Source organism: Jatropha curcas, chromosome 9 (assembly GCF_041381405.1).
Source record: "Jatropha curcas cultivar XTBG-Jc1 chromosome 9, XTBG_Jcur_1.0, whole genome shotgun sequence".
Lineage (NCBI taxonomy): Eukaryota > Viridiplantae > Streptophyta > Magnoliopsida > Malpighiales > Euphorbiaceae > Jatropha > Jatropha curcas.
The window spans coordinates 18,958,565-18,982,351 of record NC_143159.1 but is presented as its reverse complement, the minus strand read 5'-3'; the positions used below and the strand labels follow the sequence as shown (position 1 = coordinate 18,982,351).

At 35.5% G+C, this 23,787-nt stretch overlaps 2 protein-coding genes and 1 long non-coding RNA gene across 3 annotated transcripts; 1 reads left to right on the top strand and 2 right to left on the bottom strand.

Moving 5' to 3' along the window:
* Positions 1–7,405: 7,405 nt before the first annotated feature.
* On the bottom strand, positions 7,406–9,566 carry LOC149493738 (uncharacterized). The gene is made up of 3 exons (XR_016322662.1): positions 9,122–9,566; positions 8,370–8,435; positions 7,406–7,562 (listed from the first exon to the last, which is right to left on the bottom strand). It is a non-coding gene; the product is annotated as an uncharacterized LOC149493738 (long non-coding RNA).
* A 1,900-nt stretch (positions 9,567–11,466) lies between these two features.
* On the top strand, positions 11,467–14,711 carry RPL21C (Ribosomal protein L21). The gene is made up of 5 exons (XM_012210378.4): positions 11,467–11,873; positions 11,953–12,033; positions 13,690–13,791; positions 13,886–13,960; positions 14,379–14,711. The coding sequence occupies exons 1-5, from the start codon at positions 11,526–11,528 to the stop codon at positions 14,448–14,450; spliced, it is 678 nt and encodes a 225-aa protein (XP_012065768.1). The 5' UTR covers positions 11,467–11,525; the 3' UTR covers positions 14,451–14,711.
* Positions 14,712–15,393: 682 nt separating this feature from the next.
* Positions 15,394–19,779, bottom strand: LOC105628896 (SNARE associated Golgi protein family). The gene is made up of 4 exons (XM_012210380.4): positions 19,132–19,779; positions 17,809–18,079; positions 17,518–17,688; positions 15,394–15,975 (listed from the first exon to the last, which is right to left on the bottom strand). Exons 1-4 carry the CDS (start codon positions 19,398–19,400, stop codon positions 15,844–15,846), a joined length of 843 nt encoding a protein of 280 aa, XP_012065770.1. The 5' UTR covers positions 19,401–19,779; the 3' UTR covers positions 15,394–15,843.
* Positions 19,780–23,787: the final 4,008 nt, after the last annotated feature.

The following is a 23,787-nucleotide window of genomic DNA, read 5'->3' as shown; positions in this document are numbered from 1 at the left end:
CCCTTTTAGTCGGCCTAGTGGGAAAACCTGTGCAAGTGTCTGGGTCGATAAACATAACCCTAGAGCTTAAAATTGAAGTCTCGTCAAGGAAACTCAAATTGGAGTTTATGGTGGCAGACATTCACTTCCCATACAATGCTATACTAGGTAGACAAGCCCTGTATGAACTGGAAGCGGCCACATGTATTAGGTACCTCACCATGAAGTTTTACTCCGATATGGGCGAGATTGTGGCTATTAGGGGAGACCAGAAGGTAGCTTGAGAAGCATACATTATAGCACTGAAAGGGTTGCCTCTTGCCCTACCAATCATGTGGATGCCAGAAGGCGAACCACTCATAAAACCAACCGTACACCACCCTTTTGATATCCCTAGACCTAATGTAGATTCTAGCCCAACATATGTGGGCGAGATAATTATATGGGAGTGAAGTCGAGGTAGAACTTGATGCTGGGAGCCTATCTACTGAGAGAGGTACAAGATAATATGAAGGCAGTTTTAAAAGACAATGTTAACAGCTTCGCCTAGACCGCAGAGGACATAGTTGGCATTGATCCTAATACCATATCCCACAAGCTCAGCTTTGACCCAAGCTTTAAACCGATAAAATAAAAAAAGCGAAACCATGGTCGAGAGACACAACAGGTCATAGCAATTGAGGTAGATAAATTGTTGAAGGTAGGGTTTATAATGGAGGTGAACTACCCAGAATGGCTGGCGAACGTAGTTTTGGTACCGAAGTCCAATGCGAAATGGAGGTTGTGTGTTGACTTTACTGAAATGGAGGTGAACTACCCAGATTGGACGAACTGTAGAAGTTTATGTAGATGATATGATAATAAAAAGCATCTGAGCTACTGACCATCCTAGAGACCTATTGGAAGCGTTTGAAATCTTAAACAGGTTTAATATAAAGCTCAACTCGGACAAATGCACATTTAGAGTTAAAGCAAGGAAGTTCCTGGGTTTCATGATATCACAAAGGGGGATTGAGGCAAATCCTAAAAAGATTAAAGCAATTTTGGAAATGCAGGCGCCCACCAGCATCCTTGAAGTCCAACAGTTGAATGGTCGGATTACAACCTTAATGCGATTTATTTCCTGCTCAGCCAAGAGGTGTTTGCCATTTTACCAAACCCTAAAATGGCTGAAAGGTTTTCAATGGGATGACAAATACCAGCTTGCTTCGAAAAGATTAAGGACTTTTTATCCTTCGCTCCTCTTTTAAGCAGACCTAAAAAAGATGAGCCCATATACTTGTATTTAGCTGCTACTGAAAATTTTGTGGCTTTAATGTTGATTAGAGAAGAAGAGGGGAAACTGTACCCTATTTATTACATTAGCAAAGTCCTCAAGGGTTTCGAGTTACGATATTCAAATATTGAAAAACTAGCTTTCGCCATCTTGACTTCGACAAATCGATTGTGCCACTACTTCCAATCTCATACTATAATCGTCCGAACTAACCACCCCCTCAAAAAGATCATGCACCGAGCTGAAACTTCTAGGAGATTGGTGGAATGGTCGATCAGGTTAGGAGAATTTGATATCAGATACGCTCCTTATACCGCAATGAAGGTGCAGGTACTTGCAAACTTTGTGGCCGAGTTTTCTGGCGAAGATGAGAAAGGCGGACCTAAAGCCGAACTATTAAGCCCTAATTCTAGTACTTGGCAGTTGCACACAGATGGGCATTAGGGAGCTCGGGGGTGGCAGCAGGGGTAATTCTACAAGGGTTAGAGAAGATAAAAATATAATATGTCGTGCGCCTGAATTTTGCGACAACTAACAACAAGGTCGAATGTGAAGGTTTAATCATAGGGCTTAAGCTTGCCTCGAGGTACGAACTCCAGTACTCTGTATTTTCCTAAACTCACAGCTAGTTGTCAATCAAATCACAGGCACCTTCATTCGAGCTGACCCTAGTCACGTATCACTCTCTAGCTTTGTCTCTCTTATGCAAGTTAGAGGAAGAAGGTTGTACTTGGAAAATGACCCAAATAGAATGGGTGAATAATAAGGAAGTAGATTCCATAGCCAAGGCTGCAGCATGGGAAGAAAGTTTACCAAGAGAAGTGATAATCGAACTCCAAATTTGTCCGAGCTATGAGTTGAGTGAAGTCCTAGTATCTCAGCCTAACAACAATTGGATGAGCCCGATCATTTGGCCTCTTACAGAATGATGTTCGACCAAGCGATAAATAGGAGGCGATTAGACTTTGCAGGGAAGTGACGAACTATGTTATGGAAAATGGAAAACTCTACAGGAGATCTAAATCACACCTTTGGGTGAAGTCTATAACTGGAGAAAGGGGTAATTACATCATAAGGGAAACCCATGAAGGTGTTTGTGGGGCACATGAGGGCTCATATGCTATGCCTAGAAAGATTCTACTGTTAGAATACTACTAGCCAACAATGAAGAAAGATGTTCGCCAACACATTCGCCATTGTAATACTTGCGAAAAATATGACCGGGTTCTTAGAAAACCCTCAGAACTACAACCTTTAGGTTAGACCTGGCCTTTTTCTCAATGGGGGATAGACATCTAGAGCGTTTCATGCAACAACTGGGCAAAGGGAGTTTGTGGTAGTAGCCATTGATCACTTCTCCAAATGGGTAGAAGCCGAAGCCCTAAGCACCACTACTCTAACTCGGGTTATTAGTTTTTTTAGGAAAAATGTGATATTCAGGTATGGCGTGCCCCACAAGATTGTTACTGACAATGGAAAGCAATTTGATTCAGGAGCCTTCAGATCTTTTTGTGAAGATTGGCATATCAAACTCCACTTTACACCAGTAGCTCACCCGTAAACCAATGGCCTTACCGAAGTCACCAATAGGACTGTCTTACAAGGCTTAAAGAAAAGGTTGGATGGAGAAAAGGCTAACTGGCAAACGAACTAAACAGTGTACTGTGGGCCTATCGAACTACCCCTCAGCAAGCAATAGGACAAACCCCTTTCTCCTTAATGTAGGGGATAGAAGTAGTAGTGCCAGTAGAAATAGGCATATCTAGCAAACGAACAAGAGAGTATGAAGAGCTCGGCAGTAATGAAAACCTAAAGATTAACTTAGACTTGGCAGAGGAACTTAGAGGCGACACGACAGTCGGAGCTGACACATATAAGCAGAGGGTAAGGAGATACTTCAACAAGCAAGTTCAAAACAGGCAATTTAGAGAAGGAGACAGAGTGTGGCGTAAGGCAGAAATCACCAAAGGATCGGCAGTTGTAGGCAAATTAGGGAAAAACTGGGAAGGTCCTTATGAAGTCTCAAAGCAGCTAGGCTCGAGCACATACAAGCTGAGGAAGATTGAAGGAGCCGAGCAACCTCAGACATGGAATGCTGATAATCTAAAAAAGGCATATTGTATCTCCACTCAATAATATACAAAGTAGTTTTATATTTGAATAACAATAAGGCCTCAAGTTTTTTCACTTAATGTATCATGACCCCAAATATACAAAGAGCATGATACATTGAGTTTTTCCTGAAGGCTCTACTTTAAATATTCGTCTGTTCGACTCGAAAAATACTAATTCGCCCGAGTAAACTAAGGGGTCCAATTTCATTAGGTCCATAGCTTAGACATACTTAGCTCGCCCAATGACCAAAGCAGTCCAATTTCACTAAGTCCATAGCTCAGACATACCTCGTTCGCCCAAGTGACCTAAGCGGTCCAATTTCACTATGTCCATAGCTCGGATATACTTAGCTCGCCCAATGACCTAAGCAGTCCAATTTCACTAAGTCCATAGCTCAGACATACCTCGTTCGCCCAAGTGACCTAAGCGGTCCAATTTCACTATGTCCATAGCTCGGATATACTTAGCTCGCCCAATGACCTAAGCAGTCCAATTTCACTAAGTCCATAGCTCGGACATACTTAGCGCGACCAATGACCTAAGTGGTCCAATTTCACTAAGTCCATAGATCGAACATACCTCGTTCACCCAAGTGACCTAAGCGGTCCAATTTCACTAAGTCCCAAGGTCGGAGATACCTAGTTCGCCTAAGTGATATGAGCGGTCCTATTCACTATGTCTATAACTCAGGTATAACGCTAAGTATAAATATTCATACGGTGAGAAAAAAGCTAACTTAGTGACAAGGAAATAACACAACACTTAAACAAAAGGAAAAAATCTCTTTGCTTTCCATTTAGTCAAAAAGGCTATATAAGTTGTTACAAAAATTCCCACAATAGGGTCAGTAAAAAATTAAGCTTTTACTACATCATCATTTTGCCTCTCAAAAGAAATGGCATGGATGTCTGCGTCCCCTTCTAGCCAAGGAGGCGAACCATCTCTGTTTAGGTCCTGTGGCGCATCTTCACCCCTAGTTTCCTCGCCACCCCAATCCTCTTCATCAGCCTCGTCAAGGTAAATCTCATTCATCCAGCTCCAATCCACTCTATGCTGCCTCGCCTTGAGCCCCGACAAAATGTTTGACCTTAGGCTAAAACACACCTTGGCCAGATCCTCCTCTTGGGTCCTTTCTTATTCCCGAAGCCCTTGCAGCTCTTTCTCCATCTCTTTTCCTCTACTCTCAAGCTCTTTCGCTTTACCCTCGAGCTCTTTATTTTTGTTAAGTAAGTCCCAGCTCTCCTTCTTTAATTTCTCTATCTCAACTTCCCTAGAAATAATCTCTGCTTTGTGCCGAGTCTCCTGTTCCCTCATAGACACCTCAGCACTTTTTAGGGCATCCTCCATTTGGTTCTTCTTTATCTCCATCTCAGCACAGCCGAACTTCAGCTTGAATATCTGAGCGAAGTGCACACTGTTAGTATTCATGGCTTGGAACAAACATTGGCTAAGTCCCTAGTCGCCACATCATCTAGATGCTTATAATAACGAGAATCAATAGGGAAAAGGCAGTTGCGAGACATTTCCTAGCTAGGCATGTCATCCTGGAGACTGTAGTTCACCCCATACTTATGTATAAAGTGTCCTCGGATGTCCAAGGACCACGAATGAGCAGGAGGGGGATAAGAGGCGAAAGCAGGGACATTTGTTTCCCTTTGCCTTTTTCTAGGAGGCCCAGTAGTCAGGCTCGAAGGAGGTAGCTCGGAAGGAGCAACCCTTGCTGTAACATCAACTTCTACTTGTCGAGTGCTTGGCACCTCAGAAGGTACCTCTTTTCCCAAACCCTTGGCAGTGATTTTCTTTTTCATTACTTTAGCAACCTTGGCCATATTAGAGCTCTTCAATTTCTTTGGGGCCATTCCTGTGCAAAAAAACAAGAAAGGAAAATTAAGAGGTGTTAGTTTAAAGAACCAAGGGCAAAATGGCTAAGAACAAAGCTTACTACGGATGGAAGGGTTGGGCCTCATAGGTCCACTAGGCAAATAAGTTAGATAACCTTTGGTTATAACCTGCCTCAAGTTCACGCAGCCAAGTCCCATGGCTTTTATTAACTCCATGCAAGTTTGGCCATAGGGAGTGGGCGAAGCCAGAACGTGGCGAAGCGGATCCTCAGACCAACGATTGAGCACTCCGAAGCCCCCGAGATGCTTAACAATAAAAAACTTGGATTTCCAATTCTTCAAAGAAGAAATCTTAGACTTTTTAGCAAAAATGTTACGATTGTTCTTCACGTGAAGGAAGTAGTGGTCTTCGTTTAGGCGAACAAAGAAATGTATAGCTCACGAATCGTCCGAGCCATCACATTATACCCATCTTGGCGAGCCAATTCTATTATACAACATAAGAACCTCAAGCCATTGGGATGTAGCTGGCTAATGGTAATGTGGTACTCGTTGAAAAACAACTTCAATGGCTCGGATAGGGGAAATCGAACCCCAGATCGAAAACTCTCCTCATACATCATAATGGAATCCTCATCCAGTGGCTCGGTTACTCTCATGCTTTCCGAAGGTCTAATCAGTTTGTACTCTAGCGAGAGGTTGTATGTAAAACATATATCCAGTAGCTCGCCCTCATCAATATCAGATGGTACGTCGACAATCCAGACATTCTCTTTTCTTCCTCTCACTTCGCCCACCACCGAATCCACGTCATCAGTAAGTCCGTCACCAAACTAATCGTGTAGCACTTAGACATCCTCGACACTAGAGGAACCCATGACCTCGACCAATAAAATGAAAAAAGGGAAAGAGAAGAGTAAAATGAACTTACTTGCAAGAAGGTAGAGAGAGAAACAGTTTTAGAGAGAGATGCTTTGAAGGTCAGTCATTGAGAAGAAAAGCAAATGAAGTGAAAGAGGGGCCTCATATAGACCAGCTGAGACACTGAAAGGTCACCCCATTTAATGAGACAACTCTTCAAGTACCCTCTCCTCTCAGGTCGATGCCTTGTTCCACATAAAATAAAATTATCACAACAACCTTTATAATAAGTGACATAATAAAATCTTACGAATAAATGATAACATATAAGTACATACATAAATAATGAAATAGACAGATAATGAAACAGCATAAACACTACATTTAGATATAAAATGACCAAACAACTGATGGGCGACTATTTTTAACATATAATAATAAAATATATTAAAATAATAATATTAGACTCCTAAAAAAACTTAAATTAACAAATAATATAGAGTTCATAATTCTTATCTTAATGCAACTACCTGAAATTAGGTATATATACTTCAACTTTATCCCATGAAGGGGTTAATTCACAATTTACTATAGCTCAAATTTTGAGAGCTTAACATAATAGAATAATTTTTGCAAGCTGAAGTATTTAATTGGTACAATGTTATAAATTGAAGTGTTCAATAGATCAAAATAAAAGTTGAGAGTGCTATAAAGTTTTTTTGTGTAAACTATAGGATGAATTTATATATTAGGCCATTTTTGTGTAATGGTATCAAGTTCAGGGTTATCTGAGCATTATTAATATTATTATGGTAAATAATTATTTAATTCCTCAAATTTGATCATGATCACAAGTTAGAAATTCATTTTTTTTTTTTATTTGACAAATATCTTAATTGACCTTTAAAGTTAAATCCATTAACCTATTTAATCATTCCATAAAAAAACATCATTTTATAAGTTAAATATTTCATAATATTTAACTATTTAGCTCTTTATATAAAGTCTAACTATTAATTTCATGTCACAACCCGTTTCCGTGGACCGGACCGGCACTAGGACCCAGGTAAGCATAAGGCCCCCGAGGCCCGTAGTAAGCCTAATTACTCAACTATACATTCCATTACCATTTAATAGGAACAGTAGGCCCATACAAGTTAAGATATAAATGTAAATAAATGTTATACAATCCAGCCCAATTTTAATTATCTCCAATAAAATTTAGTTTGGGCCTAGTCATTATCAATCATGTTCATAATATGGGCATACTGATTCTCCTGTGTCTAATAATACAACCAACCGTTTATAAAACAATGCATACGGCAAGGCCCAATTGGAAATACACGACCCTATAACTGCGGAGTTCAATAATATTCTGATAATAGAATAATTTATACATCCAAAATTAAATAACAGAAATATAAAGCTTACATTTATAACTCTGCTGAGAAGAGTGCAGAGCTTCAGTTGAATCCGCTGCTTCCTAGTACCTGAGAGGTTTGTTGGGGGGGTGAGTTTTGCAACTCAGTGAATAATAATAAATAATACACCACATACACTCAAGCAAAATGCACCCTAGTATACTGAATGAACACACAACAGTCAATCATATGGCATCACATCAGCACCCACAAACAATATCACCTTCAAATAATCACATCACGTGGAAATTAGTCAGTGGAGTCACCGAACCCCCGATGAGCCGTCCTCCCACATGGCTCATCCTCTCACATGTGCACCAGGGAGCCGATCCCCCATACTGGCCGACCGGTCTAATTCTCACTTGACCAGCCCTCTCATTGTTTTTTCTATCCTCTCTTTTCTTTTTCATACCAACAGGAGGCAACCCGGTGGTCTCCATCCAATCTAGATCATCAAGCGCTCACGACAGGAGGCCACCCTGCGGGCTGCAATCAAATCTAGATTTTCAGGTGCGCAACAACAAGCGGCCATCCTGTGGTTTCAGAATAAACAGAATTATCAGGTGCACGGGGGCGCCGATCTCCCATTTACCCGGCTAACAGAAACAGAATCAGGATCCATATAACAGAATCAGAATATAATAGAAATCAGAATCAGGATCCATATAACAGAAACAGTCTCACAAACCCATGGTGACCCACTTCATCCCAATTCCACACAAACAAGGCACAGTATATGCACAGCACAAGTAATCAAACAATTCTTTCAACGTATTACACCAAATCCATCCAAATATACAATTATACCATAAATAAGGTTTGTAAAAAAAATGCTATGCAAATGCATGTTGATCTGCATTATTTATTATTACTCACAGTGATGGAGAGCGAAGTTCTAGCTTTGATTCTGTCTTGGAGGAGCACTAGATGGACCCGGGCGATCTAAGAAATTTAAGAATGACACAAAACAAAAGTAACTATATTAGATAAAGTATTTCTTTACCACTCTTAGAATTTTATTTTATACTCTTAATTTTTCTACGTAATCTAATCTCGATATTAATTTCTTTTCTGTAATAAATTTTATTTCTCTACCGAGCTCTATTTTATTTATTTTCTTCTGAAATCTATTTTATTTTCTATTATTTTCTATTCTCTATAAATAATTAAATTTCTATAATGAATTTTATTTGCTACCGAAATTCATTTTATTTTCTACCGAAATTCATTTTATTTTCTACCGAAATTTCGGCAGCATCTCTCCTAAAAATTAGATTCTCCACCTATTAAAATATCAACAATTTATCTAATAACTCTAAACCACACAGCCCATCCATCGGGCAATCAATCAATTCAATTTTCTCATCCTCCATCCGAATATCAATATCAACATTACCTTTAATTCTCAATTCTTCATTTCATTCCATTCATGATATTATCATCAAAATTCCTCAATAAATTAATCAAAGGATTTTAAGTGTATCAACATTTATATTATAAATCAATACTGAAAATTAAATTAACTTAATTTAAGCACTCACAATTACTAAATTAAATTAACTAAACTAATTAACTACAATAATAAAATTAATTTAAGTAACTAAAATTATTAGCATTAATTTTATTACCCCAAAATATAATCTTTTGTCAAATTTTCGCTAGATCGGAAGTTTTTACGCGTGCCGGATCGAAGGGCAGTAACTGCCTGTGGCCGGATCCACTAACAGTGGCGGAGAGAGGCGGAGAGAGGCAGAGGAGCGGCTGGCAGCGAGGCTTGAAGCTGGTGCTGCTGCTGTAGGGGCAACAGACCTGACAGAGGGCCTGACTGTGTGATCTGGTGGCGCTGCGTGAGCTAGGACGAGGCGGGACGAGCGACAGAGCTGCTCCGGTGACGAGCGGCAGTGAGAACGGCGGTGGCGCTCGACTGGAGCTGCTGGAGCTGCTGGACAGTGATGCGAACGCAGGTGCAGGGAAGAAGAAAGGGAAAGAAAGAAAGAAAAAAGGAAAGAAAGAAGAAGAAGAAGAAGAAGAGAGCAGGGGTGGCGTCGCGGTGGTGGCAGTGACAGTGGTGGACTGGAGGTGGCGCAGAAAATGGCGAGGGGAGGGTGAAGTTTGCGCTGGATATAGAGGGGAGAGGCTTCTAGAAGTGGTTTGGGCTGATTCGGTTCGATTTCGGTTCGATTCGGCCCAAATCTTGATTTTTGTTTAATTTTTCGATTTTTAATTGATTTTCGATTCGGTTTATCACTGTATAAATTATTAATTCACATTTAAATATCTAAATATATTTTCCACGCTGTCAGTTTATTAAATTTAAATTAAAAATCTTTAAAAATAAAAATTTGGTTATTTCATTTCACTTCCAAAATTTTCAAATAGTTACCGTTTGCCTGTAAATCAACCTTCATATTTTAAGTATTTTGAACTTATCAATTTAGTTGTAATTACACCTTAATTTATTTTTAGGCTACAATTGCATAAGCAAATTAAGGTGATAAAAGCCAATGTAAAACACCCATTTTAAATTAGAAGAGAAATAAGTGCTAAACCAAAGTTCCAAACAATAAACAAGATAATTAAAGTCAAATATTCATATAATAAATAAGAAAATCAAGAATAGGCTTTTGATTTTAAAATTTAACTAATCTTAAGGTGCAAAAATTATGAATTTGACACTAATTTAAGGTTATTCTTCCTAGCACAATAATAACGAATATGGTGATTTTTTTGCTATTATCGTTGATCTCTGTTTAATTTCCTAGAAGGAGAGAGTTACTGATTTGAAGGAAAAAATAAACAAAATGATTAATTCTCTCTTTCAATTCAAGCAGTATATTTTAAATTTAAACTATGTTTGGATTAATATGGAGTTCGTTTTTACATTATTTTAATCAAAATCTCAACCTTAATTTATTTTAGGATGTAATTACAACAAATTGATAAGTTTAAGTATCCTAATTTATAAGTAAATTAAAATGTAATTACAATTAAATTAATAAATTCAAAGTGCCTTGAGTACAAAGGTTAATGTAAGTTGAAGTCGCAGTTAAAAAAGTTCAAGGTAATGATGGTTAAGCCTTTCATTTAATATAATATATATTTTTTTTTTGGATGCATGAGAAGCTCAATTGACTAGAATAATATTATGGACTATACAATAGGGGTAGCTTTTCCCTTTGAATACCATTGACTAAATTAGTGATAACTTTTATAGTGGGATGACTCGAACTCGAAATCTCTTACTTTCTATATCTTTTATAAAAGATAAGAAAAATATAGTTTTACTATTTAGTCTCTCAAATTTATTATTCAATAATTTTTTAGTGACTTACCTAAAGGTAACAAGGTAACTTTGAACACAAAACTAAATATTCGAACTAAGGATGGAAGCGAGCGAGTATCTACGAATTTAAAGCTAACCGTATTCATGTCAATTTAAAATTTTATTATCTATATATGTTCCAAACCCGTTTAAATATTCATATTTGTATTTATATTCAAACTCATTTAAATTTTTACTATCCATATCCGTCCAAAACCCGTTTGAAGTATCTATATATGGATAGGTTATCACTCGTTTGAAATAAAAGTTTTATTAATAATGGATAGCATACTCTTAAGTACCAACTGCCAAATTTGTTTAATATAATAGGTAATTGATACTCAAAGATTTATATGTGTATCTATTACGGGTAGTAATTTTACTATTTATATCCATCCTAAATTTATTTATAATTATTCATCTTATATTTAAACGTATCAGAGCGGAGCGAAAACCTTAAAATACCCACACCACTTCCATCCCTAATTCCAACAAAGTTGAATTTTAAGTTGTAAGGACTAATCATTGTATTTACCGAATAAGAGTGGCAAAATCATAATTATGAGTAAACAATTTATTTACGCTTATTATTATATAAAATTATAAGGGCCTATACGTAATTTAAAAGAAAATGGGATAGGATAAGCCCATTGCCCAAAGTGCCCATCTTGAAAGACAGAGCTCTTAGCTCTTGCTCTCATTTCACAACAATGGCTTCCTCTTCTACAACTCTCTCTCTCTGCTCTTCTCTCACAATTCAATGCAGGATATCTCATAATCAAAATCCGCAATTTTTTTCTAGAACACTTTCTCTCTCGAAGCCTAACTCTGTGTCCCTCTTCAAAACCCATAGTCTTGCTTCTCCTCCTCCTTTCCTCTCTACAAGACTCTCATTTTTACCCACTTTAAAATCCTCTGAATCCGAAGCTCCCGTCCTTGAGGTCGAAGCTGAGGCACCTGAATCTGGGCCTGAACCTGAACCCGAAAACGAACCCGGTCCCATTGTTGATGTTACCAAGGAAGAGCCCAAGGGCGAGGACGTTTTTGCTGTCGTTATGGTGAATAAAGTTATTTCATTTTTGCTTGTATGGAATTCGAAGCATAACATATTTTCTGAAGTTTTTTTTTTTGGCTTAGATTGGTGGCCGTCAGTACATTGTAATTCCAGGGCGATATATTTATGTTCAAAGGCTGAAAGGTGCAAATGTCAATGATAAGGTACAACTTCTTTTTTTTTTTTTTTTTTTTTGCTTGCGTGTTGATTAGAGATTGTTATGCTTTTTGCAATTTTGATGATACTCATGGAGTAGAATTGTTGTGTTGCGGTGGTGTTTATTTTTGATTGGTGAAGGAGATCCTATTTGCGATAGTAGTAACAATGTCTTCACTTTTACTTGGAATGTTGCTTCTATTGATGCCATAATTCTGATTATTCCTGTAAATTATAAGATGGAAGTTATTCTAAGACTGAAGGGTCATCTACCAGCCATTTTATGTGCATATAGTTGGTTTATTGCACTTACAAAAGCTGTTTGGAGAGGAATGGTTTTTTCAGATCATCATGAAAATGAAGTACCATTTAGAATGTGCTTTTGTAGATGCAGTATGTATCATTGGCTAGAAAGGCACTGAAGAACCTATGATCAAAAGTATTCCACTTGAGTGATATGATGCTATGTAAAACTGTCATCTTTTTCTGTGTCTATGGTGATGGGAAATCCAGGTATTGGATAACTTGAAGAGATTTGAATTTTTTGGGCTTTTTTCTTAATTGGAAACATATGGTAAGAGTGTGCACTCTGTTTCAAAAGGTTGGTACTGATCAGAACTAATAATATGAGTTGATTATCATGAAATATTTCTCAATTTCCGTGCTACTAGCTCAATGTGTTTTATTAGATTTTCTTTGGCCTGCACTTCTGCATCTTCAGAAATTTGCATCTTCAGAAGAGGTAAATTTAACAAAAGTTAGATTCATAGACATAATGGTGCATCTGTCTCTATGTGATACTGTACCAAGTATACCATTCAATTCTAGCTCATTTATACCTGGGACCAGTGCCAACACTCACTTGGGAGATTTTTACCAGTATTTTTGCTAAAGTATGACATGGTTTTTGTCTTCATAGTCTATTAGTAATATCCTAGTTTCCTTCAACTTTGTACATATATGATGCCTACTTTTCTTTTTAATAGAACTTTTTTTCTTCCTGTTGCTATTGGAAGAAAAAATTATTTGAGCCACTACTTTTCCTTAAAATTCCCTGTTTATTTGTTAAAGAAATAACAGATAAAATTTGAACTCAACTAGCCTTCCTGTAGATCAAGGTATGAGATTAAAAAACACCATCATAATGATATTTAAAAGGTGTGACATCAGCTTCAAGGATTAGGGGGCATTTTTTGATATTGTGCTAACAGTCTTGGGCATGCAACCACAAAATGTGATGGTTTGCATCTTGAGGGCACTGTTTTCATGTGAAAATGATTTGGGACAGGTCTAATTCTAAATTCTACTTGAGAATCCACTTACATTACTAGTCCATGCCCTTCCATTAGCAGCAAAGGCTGGCTCCAAAATGCTGAAATTCACAGTAATTCTCATTCTACCTTTGTGAACCACAAAGACAGACAGAGAAAAGAGAGTGAAGCCTGATCGACTTTTCAGTTGATCAATGTTACACAAATTTTATTTCTTGTAGTTCTTATTTCTATTACTAATATTATTATTTTTAAACTTGATGTTGCCGTGTTAAGGTTCACAGAATAATGATATTTGTGATCATGCCATTTTCTAATCAGAAAGTCCTCCCAGTTTTTACTCAACTTGCAATTTCCTCAATGAAAATGTTTAGCTTGTGGGTTCTTGTGTAGGTCACTTTGAACAAGGTGTTACTTGTTGGAACAAGAACGAGCACCTACATTGGAAAACCTGTGGTAACTAATGCTGTTGTTCATGCTTTAGTCGAAGAGCAGGTATTCACTACTTGTCTTGAATTATTTCTTGCTAATTGCTTTCAATTTCATTTTTGTCATGTCTTTACTTGGCTCTCATGTATTCCTGTTGCAGGGATTAAATCCCAAAGTTGTTGTCTTCAAGTATAAGAAGAAGAAAAACTATCGGAGAAATATTGGCCACCGACAGGTATCATTATTTTTGCTGTTATCATTACTTTTTGAAGTGATGGCATTTTACTGGCCTAGTAGCTTCAACAAAAAAAGTTTTCACAAGTCGATGAGTGTATTTCAGTTGCCTTGTAAAATGGACAATACTTTTGATATGTGAATTTGAACAAGTCTTTGTGGTTATCCCTTTGCGCATAAGTTCTTTTCACTTGGTAAAAAGAATGATGATAGACGGTCGTTCCTTGACCCTGACAAAGAGGGGGAATCTTGTTCCTTTGAAATGCTTTCTATACCAGATGATGGCCTCTGTATATCTTGAAAAGATTGATAGTGCAAATTACATGAAACAAGATCTACACATTTGTTTCTTTTGTCTAGTCTCATTATGGATGAAATCTCCTTTTTGATATTTTTACATGGTTACAACTTTTATGCAGCCAAATTCGCGAATAAGGATCACAGGCATTACAGGCTATCAAGACTATCCAGCAGTCACACTTGACTCTTAAAAGATTCTTCAGGGAGTTTTTGGAGTCTACTTAAAGATCCCATTCAATATTTTTGGAAGTTTCTCTTTTCATTTTGTATGTAATTTCCTTTATATAGTGGCAGTGTTTTAGATTTAATTAAGGATTCTAATGATAAACTGTGAAAATTAGGTGCAGAAGAATTTTACTTGTAGGGTATTTGTGGTCTGTTCGGTGGTAAGCTTAGTTATTGTTGTATTCTTGGTCTCTATAAATTAATGAATTGCCATTTTGTTCTATTGATTTATTGTCTTCCTTTGAAACGAAAATTAGAAAAAGAAAAAGACACAAGCTGGGTATTTATTTAGTCATCATTACTGTTATAAAACAATAATGTCCTCCAACAGTATACGTATATACATATATTTGGTGCCAAAAAAAGAGAATTCACAAACAAAATAAAGATCATCTGAGACGGGATTTGCAGATTATCTAGACAACAAATAGAGTTGTTGGAGATAAAATAGAAAAGAGTAACTGCTGAATGGATAAATTCACTCTTAAAACTTAACTTTGTTATATTTTCAAGTTTTATTTTAATACATTAAACACTTTAATTTATAAAATTAACCTATTAAACACTTTAATTTTAATATGATTTTATTGAAAACTTTAATTTGTAAAATTAAATTAATTAAACACTAATTAAAAAGTTGAAATGTGCGAAAAATTATTGTTCTAAAAGTCATACCAAATATATATCAAGTCAATACTTTAAACTTTAAAGGTGTGTAATGTTACTAAAATTAACGAATGTGAGTGCACTTGCATGATAAGTCATCCGCAAAGTTCAGAGTGCTACAAGATTAAAATTGTAAAGTTCAAAGTGCTAGAAGGTTAAAGTTATAAAGTTTAGGAATGAATTTATGTATTCATTCAAAGAGTAACAGTTGTATAAGCCATTCCAACTCATCAAATAAGACAATTCACAGCAACAGTAGTCATTCAGATAAACAAATTAGCTGAATCCAAAAGGAAACAGAAGGTATTAATGCTGTTATTTGAATAATACAACACTATAGTTGTTACAAGATATTGACAGCAACACCATCTAGCAATGCTGTCAAAAAAGAGTATTAAGAAATCTTCCTAGAGGATTTCTGGTTCTGGCTCCCAACTATCTAAATAATCCATATTGGGAGATCATTGAATAAATATGTTATACTAGCAAAAAAGAAAGAGAGAAAAAAAGACTTTTTATATCTATTTTCATTTGTGGGTCACATGGGAGAAGTAATCAACCCGTGGGTATCACAACAGACCGTTGGCAGAATACTGCTTTGGTTCTATTCTTCCTCAGATCCTTTAATTAACTTAAAGGTCGAGAGATCTTTCCTTACGCTGCCGGATAAGAGAGGTCTCACCAACAGGAACTTTACTCGTATATTCGTTTTCTTTTTAGGAGAGTGGGGAATATAATGATGGAGCCAATGAGGAAGAGCACAGACAGAGTTTTAAAATCATAAAGATCCTTGACTGACTTTAGATCCCCAAGAGCAAGACCAGCCTGATGATAATATGGTAGCAACAGCAACAACAGTGTAATTATTAGTAAAATGACACGCAGAATAAAGCAAATGAATTAATTAACAAAACCGAACAAACTATCCAACCCTTTGAATAAATATTTATGTGTGCCCATGTCACAAATGCTGAGCTTTATCAAGTAATCATCCATGTGATTAAGGAAATCTTTCCAAAGTGCTGTTAACTATTGCCATTAAAAGCACTGGTATGGAATGCTTCTAGTCAAGCTCTAACACTTCCACCAACTTGGCCCCGATGTCAAAAATAATGAACACAAGAAATCAACTAAATCACACAGCTAATTTCTTTTACACACGACAGAATAAAAAATTCAAGATTGACTGAGCATTAAGACAATGTAAAATATCGAGATGCAACTAATGTCTCTGTGCAAAAGTAGCTCTGAGCATGTGAGGATCTAAGCACACAATTTATTAAGTATAGAATGTCAATTGTCACGCTTTTCTCATAGTTTACACGAAGCCCTTGTATTTCAACTGTCCAAGGAAAAAATGAAAGACTTATTAAATAAGAAAACCAAGTTATTTATTTGTTTCCAGGAATCTATTTGACCAATAGAACTATAAAGTGTGCAAAGTATACACTCGGTAGTGAAAAAGCTTAGTACATTACTCTGAATGCTTAATATGGTCCTTGAATATGATATATTACACGTAGCTGAACTTTTTCCTTCATGCAGGAAAATAAGAAACGAGAGAACACATATATAAACTCTTAAGTTCCAAATAAACATGAAATCCAATTATCAGGGGCACACTTTTAGAAAAAAGGACAAAATGAAAATAGATATACTCTAAACCAAAACAACAAATCTGCACCTCAAATAAAAGAGAAATTTTAGCAGATCATATAAATGAAAAGACCTATAAGATGAAGGAGCATGAACATCAATCCAAGAATTGGATTTTATTTTCAATTCTCCACAAATATAATTGCTACAAATAGGATATTTCTTAGGAGGTTTCATTACTTGGGTTTACCTTTTATTAATAGCATTCATTATAGCAGGTAATGAAACAGTTCGTCATCTTATATGGTAAAGTCCACGACAAACTCAAGAAAATGGATTTTAATTCATAGAAATCACTATCAAGTGGATCTTAAAATATATTTGTAATGTCATACTAACATGAATAGGAAGTAAACAAACTGTACCTATCAAATATCTAATATTAGATGTGCAAGGAATTTTCTAATGCCACTCGTAACTGAACACTCTTAATTCAAATCTCCAACAAAATGAACTATGAGATGCACCAAAAGTTTGGTCACAAATAAACGAACATATAAAATAATAATCATTGACTAAATTTTTATATAAGCGCACATGTGAAATATGGAGCAAACGATAATTCCACAATAACATCAGAGTTGCAACATTACTTTTGAAAAAACAAACATAATTCAAAGAGATTCAGCAACCACCAAAACATCCAAATGGAAAGAAATGGAAAACATTCAAAGGAGAAGTGAACTTATTTCGATACAGATAGATGCTTACCCTGACAGTAATGTAGGAGGCTGGAATAAGTCCAAGAAAAGTAGCCAAAAAGAAAACATGAAATGGTATGTCAACAATTGGAGATGCCAAATTGATGAAAAGGTTGGGCAATGTTGGAGTTACTCTCAGAAAGAGCATGTAATTCAGCAACTTTTCCCTGCGCTTTGCTATCTGAATTTAATTAGACATAAATCAGCATTAATATATATTGGTATGATCAATAGAAACACATAGAAGAGAATCACTTCAGTAAAGTTTGTTAATGTAAAAGACTTGAGGAGGAAATAATACCTCAGATTGAAAAACCCTCAATTTATCAGGCCACAACCAATTAACTATAGGCCTGCCAATCAGCTTGGACAAGAAAAAGCAAGAAGAGGCTCCAGCTGTGGCATTGAAGACAACTAAGAGAAGCCCTCTAATAACTCCAAAAAGAGCTCCAGCAAGCAATGACATGAAAATTGTTCCAGGAATCATAAAAGTCTGCATGAAGATATAAGTAGAGCAGTAACCCAGGATGAACTGTGCAGGGTAATCTTTTGCATAGGTTGCAAGATTGTCTCTGAACAAATAGAGAGAAATGTTTGTTCAGGAGAAAGCAGAATGCAGTTGGAATAAGAATATAAATGAACTAATAGTCAAAATAATTTGTTATTAAACAGTTGAATGATTTTATAAAAAAACAAAAAAAAAACTACAGAAGGAAGAATTTTTTCATGTGCCCCACCCACTCAGAAGGTCAAAACTAAAACCAGTGCACATACAGGCATCGCATTAGATATCTAGGTGAACTTAAGAATTCAACAGGCCTCCAATTTCAGGCTAATAAAAATAACCTTCCTAAGAAACAAAAAAACAACAACTAAGCCTTAATCCTAAACCATGTAACCATCACCACTCAATGCATATGTTTCTGTACAGAAGTTAATTGCAACTTCTATCCAAAACTCAACTACGACCTATCATAAGCTATTGTTTCAGAAAATAATACAAATTTCTAACAGTTAGGTACTCTCGAGATCACCAAACACAGTACCATTTCACCCAATGACAATACATCACAAAATGTTGAAGATTTCTTCCTGAAAATAACATATGCTTACCCTTTTTCACTAAAATCCTAAAGTTAAAGTCAGTAAACATAAAACCCAGAAGGACAGAGTAATCAAATCCAATTCTAAATCTCAACAAAGCAACCACAGAAGTACTTTCTCATGTGATTATTAGCAAAATCCTCATTCTCAGTACTTGAACTCTAATGCAAAATATCTTCCATGCTCGGTCCCATATTTTACCATAACCCCTGATGGTATGGTCAACCCTTCATGTAAACCAACATATTTTCGGCATAACCCAGAAGAGAATCCAAGAAAATATGTTCCAAACAAATTATCTTTCAACCAGTATTTCAGTTGAAACTTCACATATCACAACCTTAAATAAAAGCACCCAACAATCAAAACTAAATATTCCACAAATCCCACAAGAAAACTAAGGCAAGAAGATCCACATCTCAGCCTGCCATTTCACAAGTCAAAAAGCCAAACAAACCCATTTTTCTTCCCAAAAAATTGATATTAAAAAAAATAAAAGAAGACGGAGAAAAAAGCATACTTGAGCAAGCGAAGATCTGAAACGGTGCGAGGCAACTTAAGATTGGAGTAAACAGAAGTGGGCATTGTCAAGTAGCTGCAGAATAAACCGGTGGAGAAGACAAAAAAGACACCAAAAGCGGCAGCGAATTCCCATCTTGTAAAAGGAAACTTCTCCAACTTGGGCTTCTTAGCGGAAGGCGAATCATCCTCTTTCGCCTTTTCTTCGTCTCTCATTGTCGTTGGCCGGTTGCCTCCCGTTTCTCCGATCAGATTCCTCGCCGATGCCATCAAACTCTAACAACTAAATCAAATTCTCTGTTTTTGCATAGCTCATCAATAATGGCAGCAATCATTCTTTGCAATTGGACCCATTTTTTGTTTCAGTTTGCTTTCAAAAAACACAAATTACAAACAAAGACTTGATAAAGAAATTAAATCTGTAATAAAATTTGGGTTTTTCTTATTTTTTGAAATTATAAACCCTAGAGCAAGAAGAGGAGAAGACAGGAGACCAGCTTTGATGAGGAGGGAGACATTAGAACTGGCAAAAGAAGACTTTTCTTTTGGCACATAAATCAAAAAGAAAAAATTAAATTTATATGTTTTCTGGTTAAGTAACGATTTTGGAGAAGGAGCTTTTAGATGCTAATAACGTGGGGTGCTAAATTTACTCTTTTGACAATATTTACGTATTTCTTTTTGTTTGTCCTAAAAACATACTATCATTGATTCTTTATTGAAATTATTTGGAAATTCTTGTTTGGTTTTATTGTCTGAATTTCTTTTTTCTTTTTCGCATATGTGTCTCCACTTCACACCTTCAGATAGAAATAAATTATTTTTTGGACATGCAATCTATTTCTTCGAATTGAATTAGTTTGTTTTGATTTAATTTTTTCAATTTAAGTTTCAAATAAAAAAATTTTTCATTCTTGTTTTTTCGTTTAGCTTAACAAATAAATTCAAATCCAATTAAAAATAGTAAAAAGTGAATTAATCGAATTGAATTAAATAAATTTAATTGATTTTTATATTTTATTTAATTTGATTTGATTTATATTTTAAAAATTTTAGATTTATTTGACGACCAATTGTTATATATGGGATTAAAATATCTAAAAATGAATTGCCAAGATAGTTACATTTTATTTAAAACAGTTATAAGTATTATAAACTTAGAAGTATTATTTAGGGGCCTACTATTTTTAGTATATTGAACTTAATATAGAATTCTAAATAAGACCTGCAATTCCTTCAAAAAAAAAAAAAAAAAGACCTGAAATTCAACTCCATTTAATAAAATTATTATTATCAATTAGGTGAGAGCTAGTTAGAGTGGGAGTTATTAAGTTCGAATCCACTCAACTACAAGTGTTTTTATTAATTTGATGAATCTAAATGGGGTGAGCATTCGGTCAGCCAATTCGGTTAATTTGATTAATTCAATTAATTTGGTTCGGTGATAAATATTCGGTTAAAGAAAATTAAAATTTCTGTGATTGATTAAAAGTTAATTTAACCAAATTAATCGACTTTTAAAACTACATCATTTTGATTAAGTAGATAATAAAATTAAAAAATAAAATATTTCAATTTTTATCTTGATTAAATAGTGATTAATAATTTCGATTAAAGTCGGTTAATAATAAATTTCAGTTAAATTTGATCGGTTAATTAAGTTTTTATTTTCTTTAACTCGTTCGGTTAATGATCAAAATTAATTTGGCTAAAACATGTAGAAAAAAATTAATTCAGTTAAATTCGGTTCAGTCAGCATCGGGCGTCCGAATAAATAAGATGATAAAATTATTATTATTATTATTTGTCACGACCCGTTTCCGTGGGCCGGACCGGCACTAGGGCCCAGGTAAGCTTAAGGCCCCCGAGGCCCGTAGTAAGCCTAAATTATTCAATCTGTCTACATGATTCTCCTAATTTCAACAAAACAGTAAGCCCATATGACTTAAGATATAAGTTTTATAAAATTTTCAAACATCTGGCCCAATATCAAATAATACATAAAATTTAACCAGGGCCTATTCACAATAACTCATAATTACAATAAGGGCTTACTAGTTTACCTACAGTTAATTGCACAATAATTAATTTATAGCGTAGTGCTAACAATAAGGCCCAATTTAAATACACAGCCCTATAACTGCGGAGTCCAAAAAAAATCTGATAAAAGAATAATTTATACATTCAAAATTAAATATCAAGAATATAAAGTTTACATTTATAACTCTGCGGGGAAGATTGTAGAGCTTCAGTCGGATCAACTGCTTCCTAGTACCTGGGAGGTTTGGAGAGAAGGGGGTGAGTTTTGCAACTCAGTGAATAATAATAAATAATACACACCACATACAGTCAAGCAAAATGCACCCTAGTATACTGAATGAACACACAACAGTCAACCATATGACATTACATCAGCACCCACAAACAATATCACCTTCAAATAATCACATCACGTGGAAATTAGTCAGTGGAGTCACCGAACCCCCGATGAGCCGTCCTCCCACATGGCTCATCCTCTCACATGTGCACCAGGGAGCCGATCCCCCATACTGGCCGACCGGTCTAATCCTCACTTGACCAGCCCTCTCATTGTTTTTCCATTCTCTCTTTTCTTTTTCATACCAACAGGAGGTAACCCGGTCGTCTCCATCAAATCTAGATCATCAGGCGCTCACAACAAGAGGCCACCCTGCGGGCTGCGATCAAATCTAGATTATCAGGTGCGCCCAATAAAGAAACCAACCTGTGGTTTTCCATATCACACAGATCATAGCAGTAGGTGCACACGGGGGCGCCGATCTCCCATTTACCCGGCTAACAGTAATCATATTGGATCCATATAACGGTACGGTCTCACAGTCCCATGGTGACCCACTTCATCCCAATTCCACACAAACAAATCACAATATATGCACAACACAATTATTCAAACAATTCTTTCAATGTACTGCACTAAATACATCAAAATATACAATTATGCAACATAAAATAAATATGAGCTTTAATATAAAAATATATATATGTATATATATAAGGTTTGTAAAAAAAATGCTATGCAAATGCATGTTGATATGCATTATTTATTATTACTCAGAGTGTGGTGGAAAGCGAAATTCTAGCTTTGATTCTGTCCTGGAGGAGCACTAGATGGACCCGAGCGATCTAAGAAATTTAAAGAATGACACCAGAAAATAATTATATCAGATAAAATATTTATTTACCTTTAATAATTTTTATTTCCTATTCTTACTTTTTATACTTAATTATTCTCTACATTAAATTTCTTTTTTGACATAACTTTTATTCTTATTCTTATTCTTATTATTATTTTATTCTATTTTATTTTATTTTATCTAACTCTAGTTTATTTATTTTCTTCTACCGAAATTTATTTTATTTTTATACCAAATTTATTTTTATTTTTCTACCGAAATTTCGGCATCATCTCCCTTAAAAATTTGACTATCTACCTATTAAAATATCAATAATTTCACAAATATTCAATCCATACGGCCCATCCGTCGGGCAATTAATCAAACAACATTTTCCCATTCTCCTCCAATCTCAACATCACCACACAATCCAAATTATACATTACAATAACATTATATTTAAACTACTTTAATTAAATCAATACTAAAATTATAAAACTGTTAACTACTCACAATTATCAAATTAAATTAACCAAATTACTTAACTACAAATAATAAAATTAATTTAATTAACTAGCATTACTAACATTAACTTAACTAAACTAATTGACTACAAGTAATAAAATTAATTTCATTAACTAATATTACTAAATTAATTAACTTCAAATAATAAAATTAATTTAATTAACTAATATTACTAACATTAACTAAATCGACTAAAATTATTAAAATTAAACTAACTAAACTAAATCAATTAACTAAATAAATTCAAGAACACTAACTTAACTAAATAAATTACCTACAAACAATTAATTTCATTCACTAAAACTAAATTATACCTCATATATTGTTGCCGGAATTCGATTAACCGGAAATGGGGCTGGTGGCCGGAGGTCGACTGGCGGTGTGGAGAGAGGCGGTGAGGGCTGGGTGGCGTGCAGTGGATCTGCTGTCTCTCGCCAGTCACACAGAGATAGACGCAGGGAAGAAGAAAAGAAAAGAAAAGAAAAGAAAAGAAAGAAAGAAAGAAAGAAGAAAAGGAAGAAAGGAGGAGGTGGTGGTGGTGCGGTGGTGGGCTGGAGGTGGCGCAGAAATGGTGGGTGAGAAATGAAGGTGCAGCGTTGGATATATATAAAAAAAGGAATTTTCTAGATGTTTTGGGTCAAACCGGTTCGGTTCGATTCGATTCAGCCCAAATCATCGATTTTTAACTGGTTTTCAGCTTTTTCAATCGATTTTCGATCCGGTTTCTCACAGTATTCGCACTAAAATATTAATATTAATTTACAGGCTGTCGGTTCATTAAATTTAATTGGAAAATTTTTGAAAATAAAAATTCGGGTTGTTTCAGTCTTCCTCCCTTAAAAAAAAATTCGTCCTCGAATTTTAAAGCTAACAAGAAACTACGATGCAACAGTTGTTTACTACAATGGTGGTTGTGCTTCTCACATAATGCTGCAACTGCTAAAAGTTATGACATTCACACTCAGGAGAATACTTGTTCT

Excerpts from the sequence above, each read along its gene's own strand:
- RPL21C (XM_012210378.4), top strand. The coding sequence starts at position 11,526 with ATGGCTTCCTCTTCTACAACTCTCTCTCTCTGCTCTTCTCTCACAATT. Across the intron at positions 13,792-13,885 it reads ATGCTTTAGTCGAAGAGCAG|GGATTAAATCCCAAAGTTGT; the intron begins GTATTCACTACT and ends TTCCTGTTGCAG. Across the intron at positions 13,961-14,378 it reads GAAATATTGGCCACCGACAG|CCAAATTCGCGAATAAGGAT; the intron begins GTATCATTATTT and ends ACTTTTATGCAG.
- LOC105628896 (XM_012210380.4), bottom strand. The coding sequence starts at position 19,400 with ATGGCATCGGCGAGGAATCTGATCGGAGAAACGGGAGGCAACCGGCCA. Across the intron at positions 18,080-19,131 it reads TCAGATCTTCGCTTGCTCAA|AGACAATCTTGCAACCTATG; the intron begins GTATGCTTTTTT and ends CTATTTGTTCAG. Across the intron at positions 15,976-17,517 it reads CCTCCTACATTACTGTCAGG|GCTGGTCTTGCTCTTGGGGA; the intron begins GTAAGCATCTAT and ends TATTATCATCAG.